The sequence below is a fragment of the Perognathus longimembris genome, chromosome 9 (assembly GCF_023159225.1).
Source record: "Perognathus longimembris pacificus isolate PPM17 chromosome 9, ASM2315922v1, whole genome shotgun sequence".
Classification (NCBI taxonomy): Eukaryota; Metazoa; Chordata; class Mammalia; order Rodentia; family Heteromyidae; genus Perognathus; species Perognathus longimembris.
This window is the reverse complement of record NC_063169.1, coordinates 11737089-11763157: the sequence shown is the minus strand read 5'-3', so window position 1 is coordinate 11763157 and position 26069 is coordinate 11737089. Positions and strand designations below refer to the sequence as shown.

The 26069-nt window shown below is 37.4% G+C and overlaps 1 protein-coding gene and 1 pseudogene across 1 annotated transcript in view; one reads left to right on the top strand and one right to left on the bottom strand.

The window, feature by feature from the left end:
* Afg1l (AFG1 like ATPase) overlaps positions 1 to 26069 on the top strand; it is a 151792-nt gene that overhangs the window by 104226 nt on the left and 21497 nt on the right. Inside the window, exons 9-10 of the mRNA XM_048353731.1 lie at positions 19383 to 19453; positions 19710 to 19810. Of these exons, the coding sequence (XP_048209688.1) occupies positions 19383 to 19453; positions 19710 to 19810 (172 nt within the window). The remainder of the gene's footprint in view (positions 1 to 19382; positions 19454 to 19709; positions 19811 to 26069) is intronic.
* Positions 15514 to 25412, bottom strand: LOC125357074 (annotated as a pseudogene).

Here is a 26069-nt window from a genome sequence, read left to right as displayed (position 1 = left end):
AGTGGTTATTTGGAGTCAACAGTCTCATGGACTTTCTTGCCGGGGCTAGCTTCTAATCATGATCCTGATATCTCCGTCCCCTGAGTAGCTAGGATTATAGGAATAGCCACAGGTACCTGGCTTTAGGTTTTGTTTTGTTTTGAATGATGATATTTGTATGAGTTTCCTAGGGCTTTTGTAACAAAGTATCACAAACAAGGTGGCTTAAAACAACAGAAATGTGTTCACAACTTTGCAGGCACTAAGTCTATAGCCAAGGTGTTGGCAAGGATCCAAACTGCCTTCTGAAACTGTGAGAGTTCATCCTTTGTCTCTTCTACTTCTGTTCAATTGTCATCAGTCCTTGGTATTCGTTGGGTGGTAGATAAAGCACTTTAATTTCTGTGTCTGACATCGCATGGTTACTTCCTGTGTGGGTCTGTCCTATTTTTATAAGAAGTCTGTCATCTTGAATTAAGGGCCCCTTCACTTAACTAATTGCATCTGCAATGTAATTGAGGGACTGGGAAGGAGTGTGAGTTAAGACTTTTAAGTATCTTTTAGGAAGACACACTTCAACCGAAACCTCCTCTTTGTGGTTGTAAAACTAATTACATCTGTAATTATACCTGAGGTACTGGAGATGAGGTGTGTATGTGTGTATGACTTCTAAGTATCTTTTTAGGAAGCTATATTTCAAATTAGACATCATCGTACTGAGTGTAAAATGGCTTCTCATTGTAGTCTTGAGTTGCATTCCCCTGAAAACAATATTGACCATTGTATATCTTTTAGGAGAAAGTTCTTTTCAGATACTTTCCTCCTCATGCATGTGTGCTGCTCCTGGGGATTGCGTTCAGGACCTAAGCCCCATCTCTGAGCTTTTTTTACTTAAGACTACCTTACTGTCACTTGAGCCACAGCTTCACTTCCAGCTTTTTGGTGGTTAATTAGAGATAAGAGTCTCTTGGACTTCACTGCCCAGGATGACTTCAAACTGTGCTCCTCACATCTCAGCCTCCTGAGTAGCTAGAATTATAGGCATGGACCACTAACACCCAACTTATTTCTCAATTTCAATTATTCACTGATGTATTTAGGTCTGTTGTTATACTACACTCTTACTTACTGTAGGTTGGTAGTATTATTTGAAGTCAAGAAACAGTAACCTAACTTAATTTCAATAGGCCTCAATTTGTAAAGCAAGGGTGGGACCTTTTGTCTGCCAAGGACCATTTGGATATGTATAATCTCAATCAGGGATCTTACAAAATTAACAATTTAAGAATTAGCCTTAGGGCTGGGAATATAGCTTAGTAGTAGAGTGCTTGCTTAGCATGCATGAAGCCCTGGGTTTGATTCCTCAGTACCATATAATCAGAAAAAGCCAGAAGTGGTACTGTGGTAAAGCGCTAGCCTTGAGCAAAAAAAGCTCAGGGACAGTGCCCAGGCCCTGAGTTCAAGGCCCAGGACTGGTAAAAAAAGGAATTAGCTTACTGTATTTGCTCAAATATTTAATTAACTCATCTTCAATGTGTTGGGAGGAACTTCATCCCTTCAATGAGGTGTGTAATGTTAGGTGGTATTGATGAAGTTGCTACTAAGAACTGTGTTTCCAGGTTTGTGTCACCCAGTCTGGATCAGTAAACTCTTTACAGTTGTAAATTTTGAAAAGAACTGGTCACAGTAGTAGTAAGTTGTTCTGAACACAGATGCTTATTCCATAGCATGTCTCCTCAAGTAGGAAATGTGATGTTTGTAGAACAGAAGTCAGAGGAGACTGTTGTACCTAGCTTCCAGCTCATTGCCTTGTAGCTGAATGATTTTGTGTTGTGGGCACGTCAGCTGGTTCCCCATTGAATAGTGTAGCAAATATTCAATCCCATTTGCTTACTTTTCACATCCTTGAATCTTTTCATTAAATGCTTTAATTAGTTTCACACATTCACCAGCATATTTTTGTGTCATAGAAATCTTTTGTCCTTCCAGAGTGAGGAAATACACCATGTTATTCCTTTGAATTGCACTTGTCACAGCCTTAATTTAGCTTCACATTATTTTAAATTTTAAAGCAAGGAGGGGAGATGCTGACTGGGGCTCTATAGTTTGATGTTTGGCCATGAGAGGTAATTGGTAATGTCTACTATAAATGGTAGATCACATAGCTACTGGACAGTGAGTTCCCTGACAGGTTTTCCCTTCATCTCCCTTCAACCCCCCCGACTTCATCCTGCAGTTCCTAAAACTTGGTGAGCCTTATTCCAAAACCCAGTCACACTTTACAGTGATAAACAAGATCACTACTCAGTCAAGATTGTTCAGTAACTCCCTAAACTGGTAGCTGTTAGACCCTCAGCTTTTGATAAAATTTATGACTTAATGTTGGCTTCACATTTTTGAATGTAACAACTGTGCACAGAGACTTTCTTGTTGTATGATCCAGTGGCATATAATTAAATCACTTGACTCAAGACTGAGATGATTCAGTTCTTTCTTTCTTTCTTTTTTTTTTGGCCAGTCCTGGGGCTTGGACTCAGGGCCTGAGCACTGTCCCTGGCTTCTTCCCGCTCAAGGCTAGCACTCTGCCACTTGAGCCACAGCGCCACCTCTGGCCATTTTCTGTATATGTGGTGCTGGAGAATCGAACCCAGGGCCTCATGTATATGAGGCAGGCACTCTTGCCACTAGGCCATATCCCCAGCCCAATTCAGTTCTTTCTTAACAAATACAATTAATCCCTTTTCAGAGCCAACCATAGCTGTAGTAAGACCACTTTTAAAATGTTAGCTCAGGATTTCTCATCGATAAAGCAAGTCTCTCCCACAAGTTCACACCTCTTGTAATGCCACGCATGGTGACATCCACTCCTTCCCTGTGTCAAAGTCTGCAGTTAGTCCATGAACCAAGACAGCTAGTTAGGCAGTATTTGTTATGTCTGCTCATCACAAGCCAGAGAGTAAAATTGAAAATTTCCTACATAATGCTTTAATGTTCTTTTTCGATATCGTATGTTAACTTAGTAATCCAATCTGAGAATATTCTTTAAGACAAACTAATACCTAGAAAAATTTTACTTTGGGCTGGGAATGTGGGTTAGGGGTGGAGTGCTTGCCTAGCATGCATGAAGCCCTGGGTTCGATTCCTCAGCACCACATATACAGAAAAGGCCAGAAGAAGTGCTATGGCTCAAGTGGTAGAGTGCTAGCCTTGAGCAAAAAGAAGCCAGGGTCAGTGCTCAGGCCCTGAGTTCAAGCCCCAGGACTGGCAATTTTTTTTTTTTACTTTGTTTGGTGATAACAATTTCACAGCAGCTATCATGTACTTTCACACCCCCTTTCTCTACATGAAGCCTCAGCTTCTTCGTTCTTAGCTCACTTACCACCTTGTCTGAATAATGTTCTCGGTCATAAAGAGGCCTAATGAAAGCAGCTTATGATTCCAAACTCCCCTGAGGAGTGTTAATCTTTATCAAGGTAGCATTTGACTTTATTGGGTCTTTGAATTTAGCATGTTTTGAGCTGTAATGATGCTCTAGATTGGATTATTATCATTATTACTGCTAGCACTCCCCCACAAACTTAAACACACAGGTTTGCCTTTGACTTCAACAAAAAAAGTAATCATTTGTCCCTTTCTCTTGGAAAGATCAATACTCTTCATTGATTTTTGTTTATTTTGTAGTTGTCATTTGTAGTAAATTACATACTAAAGTTTTAATAACTATGTAGTATTGTGTGTGTGTGTGTGTGTGTGTGTGTGTGTGTGTGTGTGTGGCCAATAAGACCATTATTTTGCTTTGACCACTCTTCTAATTCTGTTTTTTTTTTTTTTTGGGCCAGTTCTGGGCCTTGGACTCAGGGTCTGAGCACTGTCCCTGGCTTCTTTTTGCTCAAGGCTAGCACTCTACCACCTGAGCCACAGCGCCACTTCTGGCCGTTTTCTGTATATGTGGTGCTGGGGAATCGAACCCAGGGCCTCAAGTATACGAGGCAAGCTCTCTTGCCACTAGGCCATATCCCCAGCCCACTCTTCTAATTCTGTATCTTGGATTTGGAAATATCCTATGTTCATATCATCAACTCTTGAAGTCTTTGTATTGCAATTTCCCTAATCTTCATCTTAGACTCAGTTTTTTCAAAGATCATTGATCATGAATGTGTGGATAAAGGTTGAACTAGAGTTATCTATATAGTCAGAGAAATTGACAACATCACCAGTCACAGAAGGTAAACTTATCAGTGTCTCAAGGAATCATCTCATCACAGTTTGTCTCATCATCACTATATTGCTATAATTTTGCCACAATGTCTTAACACTTGCAACCTGTACACTTCCAGCTAGCCTAGCACTGCTGTCCCTTGAGTTACTGCAATATAGGCAGACAGGACACAAGCAATCCTTGAGAAGCATAAGTTTCTGTTCTGTTATGTACTCATATATGTCCTGTTTATCTTGTAATACATGTTCGTTGCTTGTCCCTCAAAAGTCGCATTGTTATTATGATTCACTTAATGTAAACTTATGTTGCTATGAAGAAAGCTTCTAGACATACTGAATTTGAAGTCTCATCGGATGATGCCTTGGCAGGGCTGGACCAAATGATTTCTGAGGCCTTGTAAGGCCCATGGATTGGACGTCCCCTACTCCTGTCTTAAAGGTGCCACCACCTTCCAGTAGTGCCATCAGCTGGAGACTAAGCCTTTAACACATGAACCTATGGAAAACACTTAAAATCCAAACCATAATAGTTATTAAGATGGCTAATCTTTTAAAAATATTGCTTAATTTGGCTTGCTAAATTTTTTTTGAGAATTTTGGTGTTTAAAGTGATAAGGAAATAGTGGTCATTAATTTTGTTCTCTGGAGATATCTGTATTTGGTTTTGCTGTTAGAATAATATTGCCTCACAGAATGAGTTTGAAAAATTTCCTTCCTTTTCTATTTAGGTTCTATTTTCTTCAGTCAATTTCAGTAGTTTATCTTTCTAAGGATTTATAGGTTACCTAATTTGTTTTGGTATACAGCTGTTCACAGTATAGGTTGAATACTTCTTATCTAAAATGGTTAGGACCAAAAGTATTTCTGACTTTGGAGAGAGTGTGTGTGTGTGGGGGGGGGGTGAGAGTGTCAGTACTAGCGCTTGAACTCAGGGCCTGATCCCTAACCCTAAACTCTTCGCTCAAGGAGAACATTCTACCACTTGAGTCACAGCTCCATTTCCAGATTTTTTTTCTTTAATTGGAGTTTAGAGTCTCTGGGACTCTCCTGTCTGGGCTGGCTTTGAACCACAATCCTTAGATCTCACCTTCCTGAGTAGTTAGGATTACAGGTTCGAATCACCAGTGCTCAATCTCTCTCTCTTTCTCTCTCTCTCTTTCTCTCTCTCTCTCTCTCTCTCTCTCTCTCTCTCTCTCTCTGTATGTCTCTGTCTCTGTCTCTCTCTCTCTCGGTTTTGGAATATTTGCTCAGACTTTGTTAGTTGAGCATCCCTAATACAAAATCTGTATTTTCAGATGAAAGATTACACTCCTTATTAGTCTTTTTTTTTATTTCTGTAAGAATAGTAGCAATTTCTCCTCTTTAATTCCTTACTTCATTGTTGATACTTCATGAATGGTAAATATGTATTGCAAACTTATAGCTATATATTATAAATAACAACTTTCTGCTTTATAGCATGTAGGACATAATCAGGTAGGCTGTTTTAATTTTTTATGTCTGTTAGACTCACAAAATTTTCCTATTTGACATAATTTGGATGCATACTTAAGTATTTGTTAATTAATCTTTCATTAACTCAAGGACTACTGAATTAAAATTAATTTCAAGAGTTTGAAACACTACCTAGAAAATGTTACAGCAGGAAAAACAGTTCATCTTGTATAGACTTCAACTCCAGGGTTATCAGTCTGTTTAGCATATCTTCTATTATTGAATGTAATTTGACAGTCATATATCACAGTGTTTGCTATGTAGCAGGTCACACAATCTTGCTGTCTCAGACTAGAACTGGCCCAACATTTCCAGTTAAAAACACACTGACAAAAATATCCAACTAGGGCTGGGAATATGGCCTAGTGGCAAGAATGCTTGCCTCGTGTACTTGAAGCCCAGGGTTCGATTCCCCAGCACCACATATATAGAAAATGACCAGAAGTGGCACTGTGGCTCAAGTGGCAGAGTGCTATCCTTGAGCAAGGAGAAGCCAGGGACAGTGCTCAGGCCCTGAGTCCAAGCGCCAGAACTGGCCAAAAAAAAAAAAAAAATCCAACTATATGGACTTACTTATCTAGTAAAGTGTAATAGCATGTATATGTACTGTATATACATATATATGTATATGAGTAGAATATAAGCCTCATAAAATATGAAGAAAGTTTTTGGATTTCCTTAGACTTTTTATCTCCTTGTTGTTTCATCTTCAAATAGATCACAGTTATAAACTGAAGGTCAATCTCTAGCATAAGAAAAGCTGATCTGGCAAAGGTTCTTTGGTTACTTACTATGTACCTTTTTAGCTATTAAAAAGTTGCCAGTCTTTTACCACTCTTTTAAGTTCACTTTTATCTTCATTGTTGTTTTAAAATCTTTGGTCATTATAGTCTCTCTGAAATTTTACTAAAAAGAAATACTTTGGATCCACTACACAGCAATTCTATATGTTACTCTGCTGATTCATTTTAGGGAAAATATAATATAGAGAGTTGATAGACATTTTGTATGGCATTGTGGTTGAGGAGAGGGGTGAAAGTCTGGAATTTGAGAATAAAGGTGCTAGATCCCACTTTCTGTATTATATACAGGTCAGATTAATGGAACCAGGTAAATTATTCTCCAGGTGATTGAGAAGGGTGGGAAATGTACAGACTGAAATTTCAGGATCTTTGAACAGTCAATTAAGCCTTTGAGTGACTGAGAAGATAAATACTAGGAAGAAATCCATTTTAACAACTGATTCCGTTATGTAAAACAAACCTACAGGATTTGAAATGCAACCAAGTCTGTTTTATATTAAGGCAAGTACAAACCAACTTAATTTTAGACCTGCTTCCAGCCCCAGATTATGTTTAGTGTGAGGACAAAGAGCCATACAGCATGAATGCACAAGGAATCAGTAGAGTAAAAAGGCTCTCTGCCAGGGAAGTTTGGCAAAGAACTCTAAGAGGAAGGGGAAATTTCTCTGTCAAATCAACTTTGGCTCTCTAGAATAGAGAACATAGAGAGAAAGGGACTAGGAAAGCCAACCCTATTCTACTTGTTGATACCTTAACAAGCTGTTGATTTTTGAAAGGGGATAAAGGAGCAAAGTGTGGGTAGCATTCTGTTCCCTTGAGTCAATCCTAATGAAGTGGGAGGTTCTTGAAGAAATTAATTTCCATTTAAATTCATGTGTGACCCTCTTCTAGAAACCTCCAAGTGTTTTGGAATTTTTGTTGAGAATTTCAAATGATCCAACAATAATGTCTTTTTTTTTCACATGTTCTATTTCTTTGAGTCTTAATACCTGATTTCAGCTGTAAATTTTTTTTCTCTAAATTGGAATAATGACTTCATCTTTCTCTACTGATTTAATATATGGAAAAATAAATGATGATTGTCATACTTTCAAAGCAATCAGGCTTTCAGTCCATGGTACTGTACTCACAGGATTCCTGTAGGAATGGATGCCAAATTTCCTGGCAGCTAAACAGTGGTTGATTCCAGGGCTTTTCTGACTTAAAGACACAGTGGTACTACTCAACAGAAAAAATAGAAGCCTTCTCCTCCACTGCAGACTCGGCTTAACAAAAGATGACAGAAGCAGTGAAATGGGTGGGTTTCACCAGGGAATTGCAGAGCAAGAGAAGTCTTTGCTAAACCCTAGCTATCCCACCCTTAAAAAAAAAAGAAAGAGGGCTATGACTGTGGCTAAGTGGTAGAGTGCTAGCCTACACGAAGCCTTGGGTTTGATTCCTCAGTACCACATACACAGGAAAAAAAAAAAAAAGCCAGAAGTCGCACTGTGGCTCAAGTGGTAGAGTGCTAACCTTGAGGAAAAAAAAAAAAGCTCAGGAACAGTGCACAGGCCCCAAGTTCAAGTTCCAGGATGGGCAAACAACAACAACAAAAACCCAAGGAAAAAAAGAGAATAAAAGCTTTTGGAAGAATAACTTTACTTCTGCATCTGAAATGACTTGAATTCTTTTGCTTTGGTCAACTTATCTGTGGAGAGATTTTCTTCTTAGAATCTTACAGGATCCAGGCTACTATATATTAGCATATGACTGACAAGCAATTATCCAGAGTAGGAAGACAGTTTTTGTTTGTTTGTTTGTTTGTTTGTTTTTGACCAGTCCTGGGGCTTGGACTCAGGGCCTGTCCCTGTCCCTGGCTTCTTTTTGCTCTCTACCATTTGAACCACAGCGCCACCTCTGGCCTTTTGTATATATGGGGTGCTGAGGAATCGAACCAAGAGCTTCATGTATACAAGGCAAGCAGTCTTGCCACTAGGCCATATTCCCAGCCCCCAGGAAGACAGTTTACATTCTTAATCCCTACTCATTTTCTGTCTCCCCTATGGAAGGGAGAACTATTCATTGCATCTGAGCTTAATTCCTTGATGTTTTCCTGATCATTTTGGTGCTTCCCTAGTCAGCCTTCCTCTGTGGGTTCAACAGGGCATTTGATTCTATGCTACAGGACATTATTATTTTTGTAGCTCTAAAGAGAGCTCCAAACATAACTTCTTTTTTACACACAAAAAATATGTTAACTATAGTGTCCTTTTCATGCTGTGGCCTTTCCAGACAGTACTTAATTACCTCTACCAAGGCCCTACCATGTGTTTCTACTTCAAATTTTACCTCTCATAAATGAATATTTTTCAGTTAGGTTTGTAATTTGAATTTAATTTTAATCAACATTTGTAATTTCGTATAATCTTTATCATAGTGTACTTTTTGTACGTTTATTTTCTAAATATGCTTGTTGCCAATCTTAGGTCTTATGTTCTATATACTTCACTGTTTTAAAATCCTGGCTCTTTAGAGCTCTACAAGCATGGTTATATTTCTAAGTATACATTTTTAGTGTAAGGTAATGTTAGCTTTTCAGTAAGGAACTGATAAGAGGGTCCTGGAGTTATAAAGTCACTGATGATATACCAACTTTGCTTCATTATAAATAACATTATATTCTTTTTTCCTGTTTTGATGTTAAAGACACTTTTTTCTGGGTAAAGTTTAAAAAAAAATTTTTTTTTTGCCTATTCTGGGGATTGAATTCAGGGCCTAGGCACTGTCCCTGAGCTACTTTGTGCTCAAGGCTAGTGCTCTTCCATGTGAGCTACAGCACCACTTTCAGCCTTTTCTGAGTAGTTTATTGGAGATAAGAGTCCCACAGACTTTCTTGCCTGGGCTGGCTTTGAAATGGGATCCTCAGTTCTCATCCTTCTGAGTAGCTAGAATTACAGATGTGAGCCACCAGTCCCCAACCTAAAGTTTTTTTGTAATCTTGAAATTTCCTACTTAAGAAACCAATATCTCATATGGTTTGAAAAATGGATTTTAAAAAACTTTATGTATATGACATTTTATTAAGAAAGTATTTTTGCATTAACTGTTTCATTAATTAAATTGTTTATATGTTATGCCCTATCTGTGTTCATAAGGCAATTTGAAACAGTTTACATCAAAGCTGTTTATAATGTATCTCACATAATCACTAAAATGGAATGAGATGGAAAATGCTGGCTGTTGGCAAGGACATAGAACAAATAGACTCTGTGCACTGCCAATCAGAGCATTTATTGCTAGAACTATCCTAGAAAACTGTTCAGCATTATCTACTAATCTGAACATACCCTGCAAGCAGTATCTGTACTTCTAACTTTGCATCCTGCAGGCTCTATGCATGAGTTTACCAAAAGGTATTACTGGAGGATTCACAAGAACACTATTCATAGGCTTTCCAACCAGTAAACTATGTAAATGCTCACTGTTACAGGCAGATTGTGTTGTATTCCCCCCAAATTCAAACATTGAAGCCACTAATGTTATTGTATGTGGAGATGGGGTTTTGGTAGAAGTAATTGAGGTTAAATGAAATGTTTTAACTATATCCTGGATATTAATCCAGTATAATCCACGTCCTTATAAGAAGAAGAGACTTGTGCCCAGACAGGCACACACACACAATGGAAAGATATGGAAGACCACAGCCATCGGCAAGTGAAGGAGAGAAGCCACAGGAGCACCCAGTTCTGTCATACCTTCCTCCAGAACTGGGAGAAAATACATTTCTGGTTTGTTTGTTGTTTTTTTAAGCAACTTACTTAGTGTTTTTTTGCCTTGATACCCTTTGGAGATTAACATACCTCATCAACAATGAAATGATAGAAATTGTGGTATTTTCATGTAATACAATACAATACAATACAATACAGTACATAACAAAAATAAACTACTCTCACAAATCAAGACAGATGAGTCTCACAAGTATAATATTGAATAACAGAAGCCACATACATGGTAATAAGAGAAATGAGGTTATCTGAAGCAGTGGACATTATACCAAATTGAAAATGATCTAGGACAGACGGTTAATCATTTCACCAATGTCAATGTAAAATAAAGACATTTTCCTTATCTCCTGGGAATTTTGAAATACTTTTTCCAGATTACCCTTGACTTTCCAAATGTATGGATATTCCCAACTCTCTTCTGGCTTTTCATGTCAAAAGGACTACAAAAGGACTTTCTGTTGGAGTTTTAATTGCTCTGAGTATTGACTGTGCTGTCCCCAGTTGAAAAGCTGGAAAAGTGAGTAACTTACCATATACTGTTTCCTTCTCCCAGGTCAACTCTCCTCCAGAATCTACCTGTTTCTGTTCACTGCCCATTGCCTTTTGGTACTAGTTTTTGTGTTGGCAGCTATGAGTTGGACACATGGTTAGACTAGAACTTACTTGGTCCTACTAGAAGCAGAACTTTTTCTTTGTTCTGACAGAGTGTCCTCAGGTATTTTTCTGGGAAATATACATAGAAAATACATTTTTTGAGGTTTTACATATCTGAAAATGTCTGTATTTTACTTGAGTAGCAATTTGACTGGGCATGAATAGTTTAATGCTAATGCTCCTTTAAATTATAGGCATGATGCCATTATCTTCAAGTTTATCTTATTGGTGTTACTAAATTTGAATTGAAAATCAGTTCCTTGATTTTTTTTTTTTAGTTCCTTGATTTTTAATATTTAACCTGTTTTTTCTCTCTGGAGAATTTTAGAGTTTTTCTCTTTTTGTTTCTTGATTTCCTGAAATTGCAAGATCATGTGCCTTGTAAAGGAGTTCCTCCTATCCTAGTCTTTGTGTTGGATATGCATAGGACTCTGCCAACTTATAAAGTCTAGAAATTTAAATCTAATATTTCTTTTGCTCCTTTCTTTTCTCATATTCTCTCGCATGCTTCCTGGTTAGATACTGAAATGTCTGGATTGATCTTCTAATTTTGTTTTCCTTCCTATTTTCTATCTTCTTATCTATCCTAAAAGATTATGTCATTTTTTTTCTAATTCCTTTTCTGAATTTTTGACTTAGCACTTTGTATGATTGTCAATATTCTTTGGATCACAATATCTTCCTTACTTTATAGATGCAATATTTTCTTCTCTAGGCATTTTTGGGAATATTCTTCTCTTTTTGTCCTCAGCATTTTTCTTTGCTTCCTCAAGGATTCAGTTTCTTCTTATTTTCTTCTTTGTCTTTTATATTTAGGGGCTTTTCTTCAATCCTTTGAAACTACCCTGTTTACCCATTCATCCTTTAAAAAGAGGTACTAATTATGTCATTTGCAGGGAAATGGATGGACCTAGAACAAATCATGTTATGTGAGGTAAGCCAAACTGAGAGAGACAAATGGTCCATATTTTCTCTCATATGCAGAAGCTAGATGTAAAATACTTGGAGACATGATAAATTATACAGGACTTTAGGCACTCAGACACCCTGAGACCAAAGGAGGAAACCCTTAGGTGAGGAACACAAAGGTGCGTTATCTGTGTGCTCCTAATCTTATAAAATAACATTTATTGAAATGAGCTTCAGGGGAGTAAAACAAGAGAGTTTTTCTTCTCTGTTGTTTTTGTTTTCTTTTTGTCTTGTTTGTTCATTATCTGTCTTTGGGAGGGTAAATGGGTACAGAAATGGAGGGACAAAGGATGAACAAATGCAGCAGTGGTACTCACTAGACACTATGTTGAAAATGAACTCTACAATTTGTGGGTGGGAATGGGAGGGAAAAAATTGGGAGGAGTGGGGGAAGGGGTGATATTGTCCAAAAAGAAATATACTCATTACCTTATGTAACTGTCACTCCTCTATGTATCACCTTTGTAATAACAATACAATTTTTTTTTTTTGGCCAGTCCTGGGTTTTTGACTCAGGGCCTGAGCACTGTCCCTGGCTTGTTTTTGCTCAAGGCTAGCACTCTGCCACTTGAGCCACAGCGCCACTCCTGGCTATTTTCTGTGTATGTGGTGCTGGGGAATTGAACCTAGGACCTCCTGTATACGAGGCGAGCACTCTTGCCACTAGGCCATATCTCCAGCCCGACAATACAATTTTTTAAAAAAGAATGAGATATTAAAACAATTAGAAGTTTCTGTGTGCATATTGGTCAGCTTCATTAGATAATATAACTAGTTAGATTTTTCATTAGAGACCTCCAGTGTCAGTATTTGCAAGTTCTTTCTTTTGGCTCTTCTAATAGGTAGTAGTTCTAGATCTAGTAGGTAGTAGTAGTTCATTCTAGTAGTAGCTGTTTATCTTTGTTTCCTCCAGGAATAAATCTTTCTGTCTTCTTCCTGGGATAGAACCTTTGCTTGTATAATTCTGGATGTTGAAGATTTGGGGGTTGTTGGTTTCACTGTATGATGTGTAGTAGTATTTCAGTGTGGTATTTGTCCCTGTCTTTAGTTAAAGCTTCTCTAGATGGTAGGCTTACTAGTTTCTGCTAGAGTGGAGTTAGAGCAGGAATCTTGGAAGCTGAGGAACTGCTATTGCCTTATGTTCAGTGTACCCCCTCCCCTTTTATAGACTGACTTCTTGTCTGTATCTTGTCTTCTAATGTATCTTGTGCTAAAAGCTTTGGAGGGTCTTTAGTGAAAATTGGCTTGCACTCTACCTCCCATGTTCTCATTTCTCAGTCTATCAAGGTTTTTCTCATCCAACTGAGGAAAGCAGTGCCAGTCTTTGCTTCTACATTAATCTAATCTAAGTGATTCTCTTAGGGAGCCCTTCCTTCCCTGTCTTTGCTTTAAAGAAGATAAATCATTTTCTCTCTGGAGAAAAGGAAAGGGAAAAGGTCTTATGACAAAGGCTGAATACAAAGGCTAGTGAATCTTTATCCCTTTCCTCTCCTTATAAATATGCTGTGGTATGGAGAAAAAAAGGGATAGAAGAGAGGTGATAAGCAGAGTAGAGCTGGTTCTCCTGATAGTGCAACCATGACAGCAGGAGTTCAGACTCAGTTATAGTAGGCTCATTTACAGATCTTTGTTGTTGTTGTTGTTGTTTCCAGTCCTGGGGCTTGCACTCAGGGCCTGAGCACTGTCCCTGGCTTCTTTTGTTCAAGGCTAGCATTCTACCACTTGAGCCACAGCGCCACTTCCGTCTTTTTCTGTTTATATAGTGCTGAGGAATTGAATCCAGGGCTTCATGCATACTTGGCGAGCACTGTACTGCTAAGCCATATTCCCAGCCCCATATTTACAGATCTTATCCATCCACTTTGTGACTTAATTGTGATTCTAGGGAAAGAGGGAAAAGGTACACTAAAAAAAAACTGTGTAATATTCCATTGTGTGGATATATCTAAATGTACTTAACCAATAGCTCCATCATTGGACCATTAGATTATTTTTTACTTTAGTGATATTATAATTAGTGTCATAATTAACCATTATTATTTCTATAGTTAAAATTTCTATGAACAGAGTAGAGGGTTCCATATACAGTTTTTGTTTTTATTATTATTAATTACTATCGCTAAGTAGTTGTACAAAGGAGTTCCCATTTAACAAGATATACAATATATTTTGATCAATGTCATCCCTTACAACATTTTCACTCATCTCTCCTTTACCCACATCTTCCCTCCCTCTTTTCAATTTTGTAGGATATACAGTGGATTTTTGTCTGCATTTTCTGTCTACCGCTTTCCTCTTGACCCAACCCCAGCCCTTCCAAGTACTATTTCCTGGTGTTTTATTTTGCTGAACTCTGTGCATGTGCATGTACATGCATGCATGCATGCATGCATGGGTGTGTGTGTGTGTGTGTGTGTGTGTGTGTGTGTGTGTGTGTTGCCAGTCTTAGGGCTTCAACTCAGGGTCTGGGCCCTGTCCCTCTGCTTTATTTCCTTATGGCTCAAGCTCTACCACTTGATCCACAGCTCCCCATCTAGCTTTTTGGTGGTCAATTGGTGATAAGAGTCTAAATACTTTTCTGTCCAGGCTAACTTCAAACCATGATCCTCAAATTTCAGCTTCCCAAGTAGCTAGTATTAGAGATCTGCACCACCAATGCCCAGTGATTTGTGTGTGTGTGTGTGTGTGTGTATACATATATATATATTTAAATTAAATTTTATTGACAAAGTGTTGTGCAAAGGGGGTACAGTTGCATAATAAGACAGTGAATACATTTCTTGTGATATCTTACACCCTCATTTTTTCCCTTCCTTAGAGATTTGTATATTTTTAATGCTTATACTACATATTATCTGGTTGCCCTATGCTTTGCATTTATTTATTTATCTATCTATCTATCTATCTATCTATCTATCTATCTATCTATTTATTTATTTATTTATTTATTTATTTATTTATTTATGCTGTCCTGGGGCTTGAACTTAGGGCCTAGACACTGTCCCTGAACCTCTTTGTGCTCAAGGCTAGTGCTCTACCACTTGAGCCACAGTGCCACACTTCTGCCTTTTTCTGAGTAGTTTATTGGAGATAAGAGTCTCACAGACTTTTCTGTCTGGGCTGGGTTTGAACCACAATCCTCAGATCTCTACCTCCTGAATAGCTAGGATCACAGGTGTGAGTCACAGGTGTTAGCCACAGGTACCGGCCTGTGCTTTACTTTTATTATCACTATGAATAAGTACTAGACAGAAACAACTTAAGGAAGGAAAGACTTAGTTTGTTCATGGTGGAGAGAGTATGGTAGAACAGCTAACATTACACTGGGAGCAGAACAGTGTTGCTTACAGGAAGAGGATAGGGAAAGTTGTAGATCCCAACAACCTGATCCCTGGGTCACTTCTTCCAACCAGGCTCCACCTCCCCCAGGCCTATCACCTCCTAGTAATTTATTCAGATTTTAGATCTATCAATGGAGTAAATCATTCATGAAAGCCAAAACTCTTAAGATTTAATTGTCTCTGGGAATATTCTCACAGACACACCCAGAGATGTGCTTTGCTAACCTTCAAGGCTTTTCTCAATCCAGTTAAGTTGACAATTGATATTAACCAGCCCACCCTGAAGTCTTTTTTTTTTTTCACAAATAGGCCTTTTATTTGTCACTATTAAAACTCTGAATTTTAAACAGATTCTTGGACTGGTGGTTTGTATCCGTCAGCTCGCTCGACTTTAGCACCAGTCTCATCCCCAGTAGCTTTTCCAGAACTACCACCTTCACCATGAAGCTCCATGAGGTTTCCCAATTCAAACTTGGGCTTCTTCAGCATTTTTACTTTTCTAACAAAGACATCATACAGTGGATAAATAGACTGGCAGGCCTTTTCTATGTCTTTGCCAATGCTGTCTGGAATCAATTTATTAACTACTTCTTTCAAGTCATTTGTCTGCACCTCTCTGGTCATGATCTCCATCATCTTCTTCCGGATTTGGTGCACCTGCTGATGCTGGGCATAGGAGGTCTTGCGGATTTGGTTGTTGCGTTTTTTTAGTAAAACCAACACAGAACAGACAAAGCAAATAACCATCTGTAGTCTTGACATCAACATGAGCTTCAATCATAGTCTGCCACTTTTTGACCATGGAGCACATTTTGTCTCGGGTGAGATCCATGCCATGGAAGTTGGTCAGACAGTTCTTGCCCTGAACATCCTCAGTAATGAGCTTGAACTTTCTGAATGCGACTTCATCATTCTGCAGATCGGCGAGGCTCACTTCAAACACCCGACCTTTGAGGCCATTAGATGTGATTTTGGTTCCTTGAGTCCTCATGACTAGTGTTTTCCCAATATTCCTTATATTGAACATGGCCAGTGCTTTCACATCATACCAATCTTTCTTAGAAAATCAACCACTTTCTTCTTGGCTCCCTTTTTACCGCCTTTTGTAAGGCGCTCGTTCTTGCCGACCGCCATGGTGCTGGTCAGAGAGCCGAAAGGGCCACCCTGAAGTCTTGTACCAGTATTATGATGAATGTTTTTTCTCTTCTTAGATTTGTTGATGGTGTTTTTTTCTTTTTCCTTATCTCTGCCAGTATATAGTATAGAAAAATGGCATCTCATGATTTCACTTTGCATGGATAATAAATAATTTTCACGGGCTGGGAATATGGCCTAGTGGCAAGAGCGCTTGCCTCCTACACATGAAGCTCTCGGTTCGATTCCCCAGCACTACATATATGGAAAACGGCCAGAAGGGGCGCTGTGGCTCAGGTGGCAGAGTGCTAGCCTTGAGCAAAAAGAAGCCAGGGACAGTGCTCAGGCCCTGAGTCCAAGGCCTAGGACTGGCCAAAATAAATAAATAAATAATTTTCACATATGCTTCTTGCTCTTTGAACTACTTTCTCATGCAATTTACCTGTTCCAGTCCTTTGACAGTTTTTCTTTTTTAAATAAATGCTTTATTTTTCAATTCTCTGTAATATGGGTACTATAACAGTTTTGTAGGTATGTATGGTGTATTCCGAATGAAGGCAGTTTTTATGTTGGAGTTTTAGCCTTTTAATCTGTTGGAATTTTTTAATTTTGTATTTTATGAGTTCTGGATTTGTGGTCATATCATAGAAGTTTTATAAGACAGTGTTATAGGTAAAAAAATAAATTTGTGCCACATGTGGTGGTTGAGCCAGGAGGATCGTGGATTTGAGCTCCAGCCTGGGCTACATAGTAAGTTCAAGGCCATTCTCAAACCTGTGGTTTGTAGGCACAGACATTTATATAGAACGACCCTGTCTTAAAGACACCAAACAAGACCAAAAGCCAAAATAACAAATTTTAAGAAAAAAAGCTAGCACAAAATAATTTTACCATCTCATAAATCATTACTATATGTGATATCATGTATAGTAGTTTCACATATGGCTGAGAAGATATGTTCTAAATATAGTCTGTTGAACTACATGTTAATAATGTATTAGAAAAAGAGCACTGCCAGGCACCATTGGCTCATGCCTATAATCCTGGCTACTCAGGTGGCTGAGATCTGAGGATTGTGTTTCAAAGCCAACCTGGGCAGAAAAGTCTTGTGAGACTCTTATTTCCAATAAACAACTCAAAAAATGCAGAAGTGGTACTGTGGCTCAAGTGGTAGCGCGCTAGCCTTGAGCACAAAGAGGCTCAAGAGGCTCAGGGGCAGTGTCTAGGCCCTGAGTTCAAGCCCCAAGGACTGGCAAAAATAAATAAATAAATAAATACATACATACATACATACATACATACATACATACATACAAAAAAAGCATTAAGGTTAAAAAGGAATTGCCACCAAGTACTTTGAGGCTTATTTACCAAATGTGTTTGGTAAATGTTATCTGAGTTATTTTTCAGGGTTGACTTCTTCCTTTATGTTGGATAACATGCCTAATTTAAGGAGAGATTGACTTTCTAAAAGGAAGCAGATATGTTGTGTGGCTAGTATTGCTGTGTGTGTGCATGATATGTTAGGGAGCAAACCCAGAGCTTGGCACATGCCAGATAAGCGCTGTACCCTGTCCCACTCTCTCCCTTCTATGTATCTTAAGAGGTGGATTCTTTCTCCAGTGATTGTGCTTATGCAGACTGGCACCTGAATGGTATATAACATTCCTGTAGTTGTATGGACATAGACATTTACATTGTCTCTCTATATGATCATTTTCTGTGATGTCATTTAGTTTTAATATGGCTTTCTTCAAATTTTATACAGGCTTTCTTAAAGTAAATAACATTTCCCCTACAAGAAAATGGTAGAGTGGTTATAACTTGGAATGTCACAGTTGCATGCCCTTCATAATGATTTTGTGCTTTGCTGCATTTTTAAGTCATTTGCTATAGAACAGTTGAACAATTAGGTGATTGTATGTTAAATGTCTGCCACTTGGTAATTATCTCAAGGGAGAATGGCTTTGTTTAGTTTAAGTTTAAAAATATAATATCCTGAATTAATTTTCAGTAAGACTTTATGAAGGTGGATGTTCAGATTGTAGTTCAGTTACTTCCCCAACTAGTGAAGAGTGATTAGTGTGTCAGAATTAAGCATATTGGCAGGTCATCCTGTAAAATTTTTTATGAAGAATTGGAATAAACTTACATTTTCACTTGAAGTTTTTTTAAGCAATGTTTCTTTCTTCTACAAGTTATTTTATTTTATTGACTGCTAATTTATCAACCACTCGAAGAAAAGTGAGAAGAAAAAAGGCCATAGCATTATCACATTTCTATATGTGGGTTCCCTCAGCCATATGGTGATTTCTAATTAGAATACAAAAGATTATGGGATGAGGCTAACTTTGTAGTAACTATGATAGTATGTACCACAGAGAGAATTTTCTGAAATTTCCAAAAGGCTACTTGTGAGAGAAAGTGTGAGATCTGAAATTTACCCTTTTACTTACAGAAATTTATCCGTAAGTAAGTCCTCAGACTTAAAGAAGTCTGGTAAAGTTATTGATGTGCAGATCAAGTTGGTATTTCGAAGCTAGTAATTTAATTCTGGATGCTTGATCCTCTCAGTCAGTAGCTTGACTTGGTTTTTCTTTTTTAAAAAGCAGCTTCATTATTTAATTTCACATGTACCCTCCCAGTAGAGATTTCAAAGGCTACTTTGCTGGATGCTTGACTGCCTTGTCTATTTGCTCTTGTTTTGCATGCAAGAGAGAGCCAGGAGCTTTCTTCTCATTGTGTACACATAGTATTAATGGATTTACTCTGCCTGTATCGTCTCATTACTGGAAACAGCTAGAAGCACAGAAGTCTTTCAGTGTATGCAAATAAGGCAGAATCATCTACCTGAGAGTTAATATTCTCTGCTTTTAAGTGTATTCTAAATCTAATGTTTGTATTTAGAGCATAACATCCTGTTCTCCTTTTTTATGGGCAAAAAGCTAAGCAGGCTCAGGCAGCTGTTTGATGTTGGCTTCAAGTGTTATTAATTTCATATTCTATTATTCTTTTCACTGTAGCACAAGTGAAGCTGATGTGGAGGCTGTCATGGATAAGTTGTTTGATGAGCTGGCTCAGAAACAAAATGATTGTACGTAAGTTAATTTCTCTTGAAAGAGAATACATTTAGAACACAATGCCCAATCTCCACTGACCAATTAATAAGTTCCATTGCTGTATATGGGTTGATGCCACGCTCAAGTGGCAGTCATTGTATCAGCATTTTGTCTAATTTATGTGTTGAATCATGTGCTATTATTCATCAAGCTATGCATTTCCTATCTGTAAGAGATGAATTTTATAGTAATTATCCAGACAAGATTGAGTCTTTGTTCATGTTCCCATAGTAACTAGACCAAGGATTCTAAAAGTGCAAGGCAGAGAGCTGCGGCTGAATAAAGCCTGTGGAACCATTGCTGACTGCACATTTGAAGAGCTGTGTGAGAGAGTAAGTATCCAGCACGTCCAGACTCATTGGCCTTTTCACATGTTAAAATACTTCAGGTTCTCCTCTCCGCCTGTGTCAGCTTTGAATATTAGTCAGAGTTAGGACCAATGTCAAAGTCTCATTAAGGGAAATACTCATCTATATTTTCCATGTGCTTTTTATAGGGATTGGCACAAATTTTGCACTTAGAATGGCTCTAAAGCAAAATTAAAAATGCAAAGAGAACTGTCAACTGGAAGTAAAAATAAAATCAGTTTAGGGGCTATACTGTAAAATTCACATATGAAAGATTAAAAACTCAAGATGAGGTCAGCATGTGAGAAAAAATAAACACAAAGTAATCTTACCAGGATCCAAAGAAGCATGACTTAAAAATAATTACCACTTTCATATTCGTTACCTGTCTACTGTGCTGTAATATCTAACCAACTTGTGTTAGGGTAAAAAAAAAAAAAGGAATTTCTAAAACTCTGACATCCATCTTATCACCTAAGTAATACAGATCCCCTAAGCTTTACAGATAAAATATATATACATGTGCAAACATTTATATAAGTAAAGGAGACTGCAAATTCATTATAAATATGAATTCTGCATTTTCACTGTTCTAGAACTCTCTGTACTCAGTGAATATTTAGTATGCTCATTGATTTTAAGTATTAAGAAACATATACAAATTGGATATAACTTTAAACATTATTCTTTGATTAAGCATAATTCCTGATCTCTGATTTATCTTGACTTTTACATAGAAAGAATTGCTTTGCTATAAGGGAAAAAAGAAAGTTTTATTTATACCCTGGCATCTATTTTATGAATATTTTTTATAAAAGCTAATGATTTACTTCCAGTTTCATAAATTTGTAACTTTTAAAACAGAGCTAACTCTAATTTGCAGTGTTGTAGCACTTCAGACTGAGTAGCATTTTGGATCAACAAGGCTTCTCTGTCAGGGTGGGGTTTTGCCTATTTCTGTCAGTGATCCCATTCAGGCTGATGTGGCCCCTTCAGACTTCTACTGGACTGATCTCATTAAGTTCCTAATAACCTGATATCTCTAGACAGAATTCTATTAAGGTTTGCATTTAGGTTTTATTCTCTTTGCCAGGGAAATACACTTGAGAATACTCTAATGTTCTCCAGGCTGAAGCTCTTCCCTTTGCAGAAGGCACCTGGAAAGGACAAGGCTATTAAATTCTGTGAGTCTAGGACAGGAGGCAGGGGATTTTCTTGGAGCAGATATTGATAATGTACCTGTATTTAAACAATAGGTACATTATTTGTGAAGACTTAGAAAAAAGACCATTAGTCTATTTACTAAATGATGGAGAGGATAGTAAGAAAGTTAACTGGGATTCAAAATGATAAAAAATAAAAATAAGTTATAAACTTACATAAATACTTATACGAGTCAGTTTTATCTTACTTAACAAAAAATATAGCTTATAACAGCTGGACTATTGAATTCAACTGTGAACTAAACTTAGAATAAACAAAGATATTTTATTTTTGACATGCTTTCTTGACAAAATTCTGAGATGATAATCTATTTAAGATATGAAATGATTTATATTTACCTTTGTCTGTGGCATTATAATTCACTGTTCCTGTATGTAGCAGAGTGATATGAATTAAAACAGATAGGTTCTATAGAACACAACTAGGGTAAAATTATTGTAAAAAAGAGTTCATGGTACAGAGTAAATCAGATGAAAGCACTAAACTCTAGGTGATAAATTGTTATATTCTGTACTTCATGTTTCAGTGGTTCAGTTACACAGGAAATAATTTTAATGAAAGCATTTAAGGATATTAAACTTTTTCTTGATATCCTCTTAATTCATGAAAATTTTAACTGTTTTGTTTTAAAATTTTTGTGGTACCATGTCCCTGCTGATTATTTTTCTTCCTTAAGTTAGACAGATTCTCATATGCAAGTGACTTTGCAAAGACAGATTTGCTCTTTTCACTATGACAGACAAGCTCTGAATGATTAACAAAAGACACAGGCATTCAGGATAGGGTTAGTTCCTAGTATTAAGCTGTAAGGGATGTGCAAAGAAAGGCTACATTTTCAATTTATTTCTCACTATTTTCTTGTAATGATGATTTTGCATTTTTTTCTCAGCCTTACAATTATGGCAGTTCAGATATTGAATACTTGTATGAGGAGGCTTCTTGAAATCAACTTTGGACACAGCCTAAAACTTAGTTATAGTGATTTTATAAGTCAGGTTATATAGTTGTAAAAAACATTCAGTAAGGAAAAAAAAATATCCAACTCCTTTAAAGAAAGAATTATTCAGTGTGACGGGGACAGTCTCAGCTTTGGACCATCTAAACTAGTTTTCTGGGAGGCTCAATACTTACCCTACCACTATTATGACCTCATTAGGACTGAATGCATTGACAGTCTGTAATGATCATTTTTGAGTCATGGTTCCTTTTTTAGGGGAAAATAATTTATTTGTCGATTTTTTAAAATATACCGAGTTGGGCTGGGGATATGGCCTAGTGGCAAGAGTGCTTGCCTCCTATACATGAGGCCCTGGGTTCAATTCCCCAGCACCACATATACAGAAAATGGCCAGAAGTGGCGCTGTGGCTCAAGTGGCAGAGTGCTAGCCTTGAGCAAAAAGAAGCCAGGGACAGTGCTCAGGCCCTGAGTCCAAGCCCTAGGACTGGCAAAAAAAAAACAACTACAAAAAAAAAATGTAAACTATACCGAGTAGACATTTATACATTAGTGTCCTTTTTACTTTTATTTATTTTTTGTGGTACTGGGAATTGAACCCAAGGTCTTCATACAAACATTCTATCAATTGAGATATGCCTCCAGCTCTTTTTCATTTGTTTTGATGGTGCTAGGGTTTGAACTCAGGTCTTCATCCTTACTGGACAAGCATCTGTCACTTGCGTCATGCCATATTATTGTCTTGATAAAGTGAAAGATTCAACTAGAAGGTAGTGACATATGCCACAAGTAAAATGAAAAAGACCCCTAGGTCTCCTGCTCTCTAGGTACCTGTCCCTGGTCGAGACAGATCTGTACCTAACTTCTTGATATCTCCAGGATTTTTTCTTTCCAAATCTGTTATTCAACACTGTCATATTCAGAGAAGCAGCCCCAACTGTCCCCTTTACCTTCCTGCATAACAAAACCATTCCTGTAACGTTGCTGCTTTGTGTATGCTCATTTTCTACCTAAGCTGACTTCTGACAATGTTATGTCCGAGTAAGTCAGCCAGTAGTCTAGCTAAAGAATAATAATAGAAAAGTATGATAAAGCGCCTGCATGATAATAATAGCTAATAGAGCTATGCACCAAGCTAAGCACCTTTCATAAATTAACTTATCTAATACTTATAATAGGTAGGCATTATTATTGTCCCCATTTTATAGATGGAGAAATTGAAACACTGAAGTGTTAAAGGTTACTTTCCCAAGGTCACACAGCTAGTAAATGGTAGAGACAGTGGTAGTGTGGAAGGTGCATTCTATGCTCTTTATTGCTACATTATTTCTGAAAATGTCCTGGACATGCTCTGCCTCGAATTGTAAATGTGGTTATGTCCAATCAGATGCTCTCTCCTCCTAAAGACTATATATGGTCTGTGCTTCCAGGCCAGAGCCTCAAAGTGGTAGGTATTTAATCTCTCCTCCCCCCCCCCTTTTTTTGTACTAGTCCTGGAGTTCGAACTCAGGGCCTTGTCACTGTCTCTGAGCTTTTTTGCTCAAGTCTAGTATTCGACCACTTGAGCCACAGCTATACTTCAGGGTTTTGGGTTTTTTTGTAGTTAATTGGAAATAAGTGTCTCAGAAACTTTCCTGCCCAGGCTGGTTTTGAACCGAGATCCTCAGATCTCAGCCTCCTGAGTAGACAGGATTACAGAACATGATTTGAAAAAAGGTTGGGAAGTGCTCCCTCCTTATGAGAGAGTACAAAGAAAATAAATGGTCTTTCTTCTTCCCTTTTGGAGATTGAAGAAAATGAAGCAGTTCAGCCATGTGAGCATGTCATGAACTTTCTGGTTTCTTTTCTTGACTGTGTGCCTTGACTTAATCAGAGCATATGGGGAAGTCACAGTCATAGTTAGGGTGATTCAAAGACCTCTAGTGGTCCATGAGAGCCTTTCAGGGGTTCTTGAGATCCAAACATATTATGTAAATGCTAGGATAGTTTTTGTTTGTTCGTTCACTGGGGTGATACATACAGTAATGGTTCAAAAGCAATCTGTTGAATCAAGACAGTGGCACCAAATCCTATCGCATTCTTCATGCCACATATCTGTAATAAAAACAAATGATAAACATAAAAGATAGTTAAGTAAATCCTTCAAGAAGGGGTAAAATGATTATTTTTTAAGTCTTCACCTGGAAAATATATCTTTTCAGTATTCTTCATGATGAAATGGGAAGTATCCATAATGAAATACTTTTACTGAATAACAAGTATGGCGGTTGTCTTGAGGGAAAGCCCTTGGGAAGTTGTTAGAGTTGCATGCTGAACTAGCCACTTTAGTTCAAGAAATATCATCTTTTACTTAAAGACTGAGTGACAGACTGTTATTCAGATTTGGCAGACATTTTCTCACGATGTTTGACAGACATTTTCTTCAAAATGAATGAATGAAGACTGTTATCTCAAGTAAAACAACCAATAATATTTTTATCTGTGGTAAAATTTGAGAAAACAAGTGAAAATTAAAACTTAGAAAAACTTGGTCTTGGGGCTGGGAATATGGCCTAATGGCAAGAGTGCTTGCCTCCTACACATAAAGCTCTCAGTTCGATTCCCCAGCACCACATATATGGAAAACGGCCAGAAGGGGTGCTGTGGCTCAGGTGGCAGACTGCTAGCTTTGAGCGGGAAGAAGCCAGGGACAGTGCTCAGGCCCTGAGTCCAAGGCCCAGGACTGGCCAAAAAAAAAAAAAAAGAAAAAAGAAAAACTTGGTCTTCATGAGCATGATAGCTTTCTAATGCTCTATTTTTTTTTTCTTTTTAGACTGGTGGTAAAACTTAGAAAGGCAGTGTTGTGGTTGGGAGTATTTTGTTTTGCTTTGAGACTAAAGGCTAGCCTTTAACTCACAAACTTCTTGCCTCTATCTCCTGGTGGATTAAAGATATGAGCTACCATGTCCTGATGAGTTTTGATAATTAATATAATTAAGTAAAATCATGCATGACAAAAGATCGATTTAAGATGCCAGAAAGACTAATGGAATGTAGCAGTTCTGAAAATGTAATACTGCTTTGGATTCTACTTTGCAACTAACATTTAAAAAATCTAAATCTTAATCATATATTAAAATTTTTAAATAACTGTTCCAGAATCCTATGTAGGAAACTCCCATTACTGTAAGTTATGATGTTCCCTTAGGCTACTCTTTATTAAAAAATTGTTACTATAAATGGTTATATATTTTAATTGTTATCATTATAATTGTTATTATGAATTATTTAGTTGTTATATTTAATTTATACTAGAAATTTATTATATAAATTATTATTATAAATGGATAAAGAGAGAGGCTACAGGTACCTAAGTCAGGTAATGACTGGTTTTCTGGTGGTTAATTGGAGAATAGAGTCTCACAGATATTCCTGCCTGGGCTGGCTTTGGACCGTAACCCTCAGATCTCAGCCTCCTGAGTAGCTAGGACTACAGGTGTGAGCCACCAGTGCCCATCAGAAAGTTTTTTTTTAATAAAACATTTTTATGTTCATTTTATAGATTTAATATAACAGTTTCATCATTGTAACTTAAATTAAAATATTTAAAATTTTTCTGTTATAATTTCTAATATAATAAACATTGGGAGAAATAACCCATGTAAACAAAAGCCTTTTGGATTCCTCAGTAAAATTTAAGAGCATAGAGGGGTCCTGAAACCAAAATGTTTGAGAACCACTTGCTTAGGGTTAAACTTTTGTGCACCAAAAACGAAAGAATCATTTTCAAAGAAAGCAAGCAAGCCAAAGCTGAATTCTAAAGGCTTAATGAGTAAACTAGCTATACCTAAATTTTCCTTATTGAGAAATATAATTTTTACACCTGCAGAAAATTGTTTCCTCAACCAACAACTATGTTCACAAATAACTATTTGTAAGAGAAGTTTGTTATTTGTGTCTTAAAAATAATGACAGGTAGCCAGGTGTGTTTGCAAAAAGTCTGGGCAGAAAATAAATCATTCCATGCATATGCATGCTGATTATTCACTATCCACTTCTTGTTTGCTAGCTCTCCTGCTTCTTCCA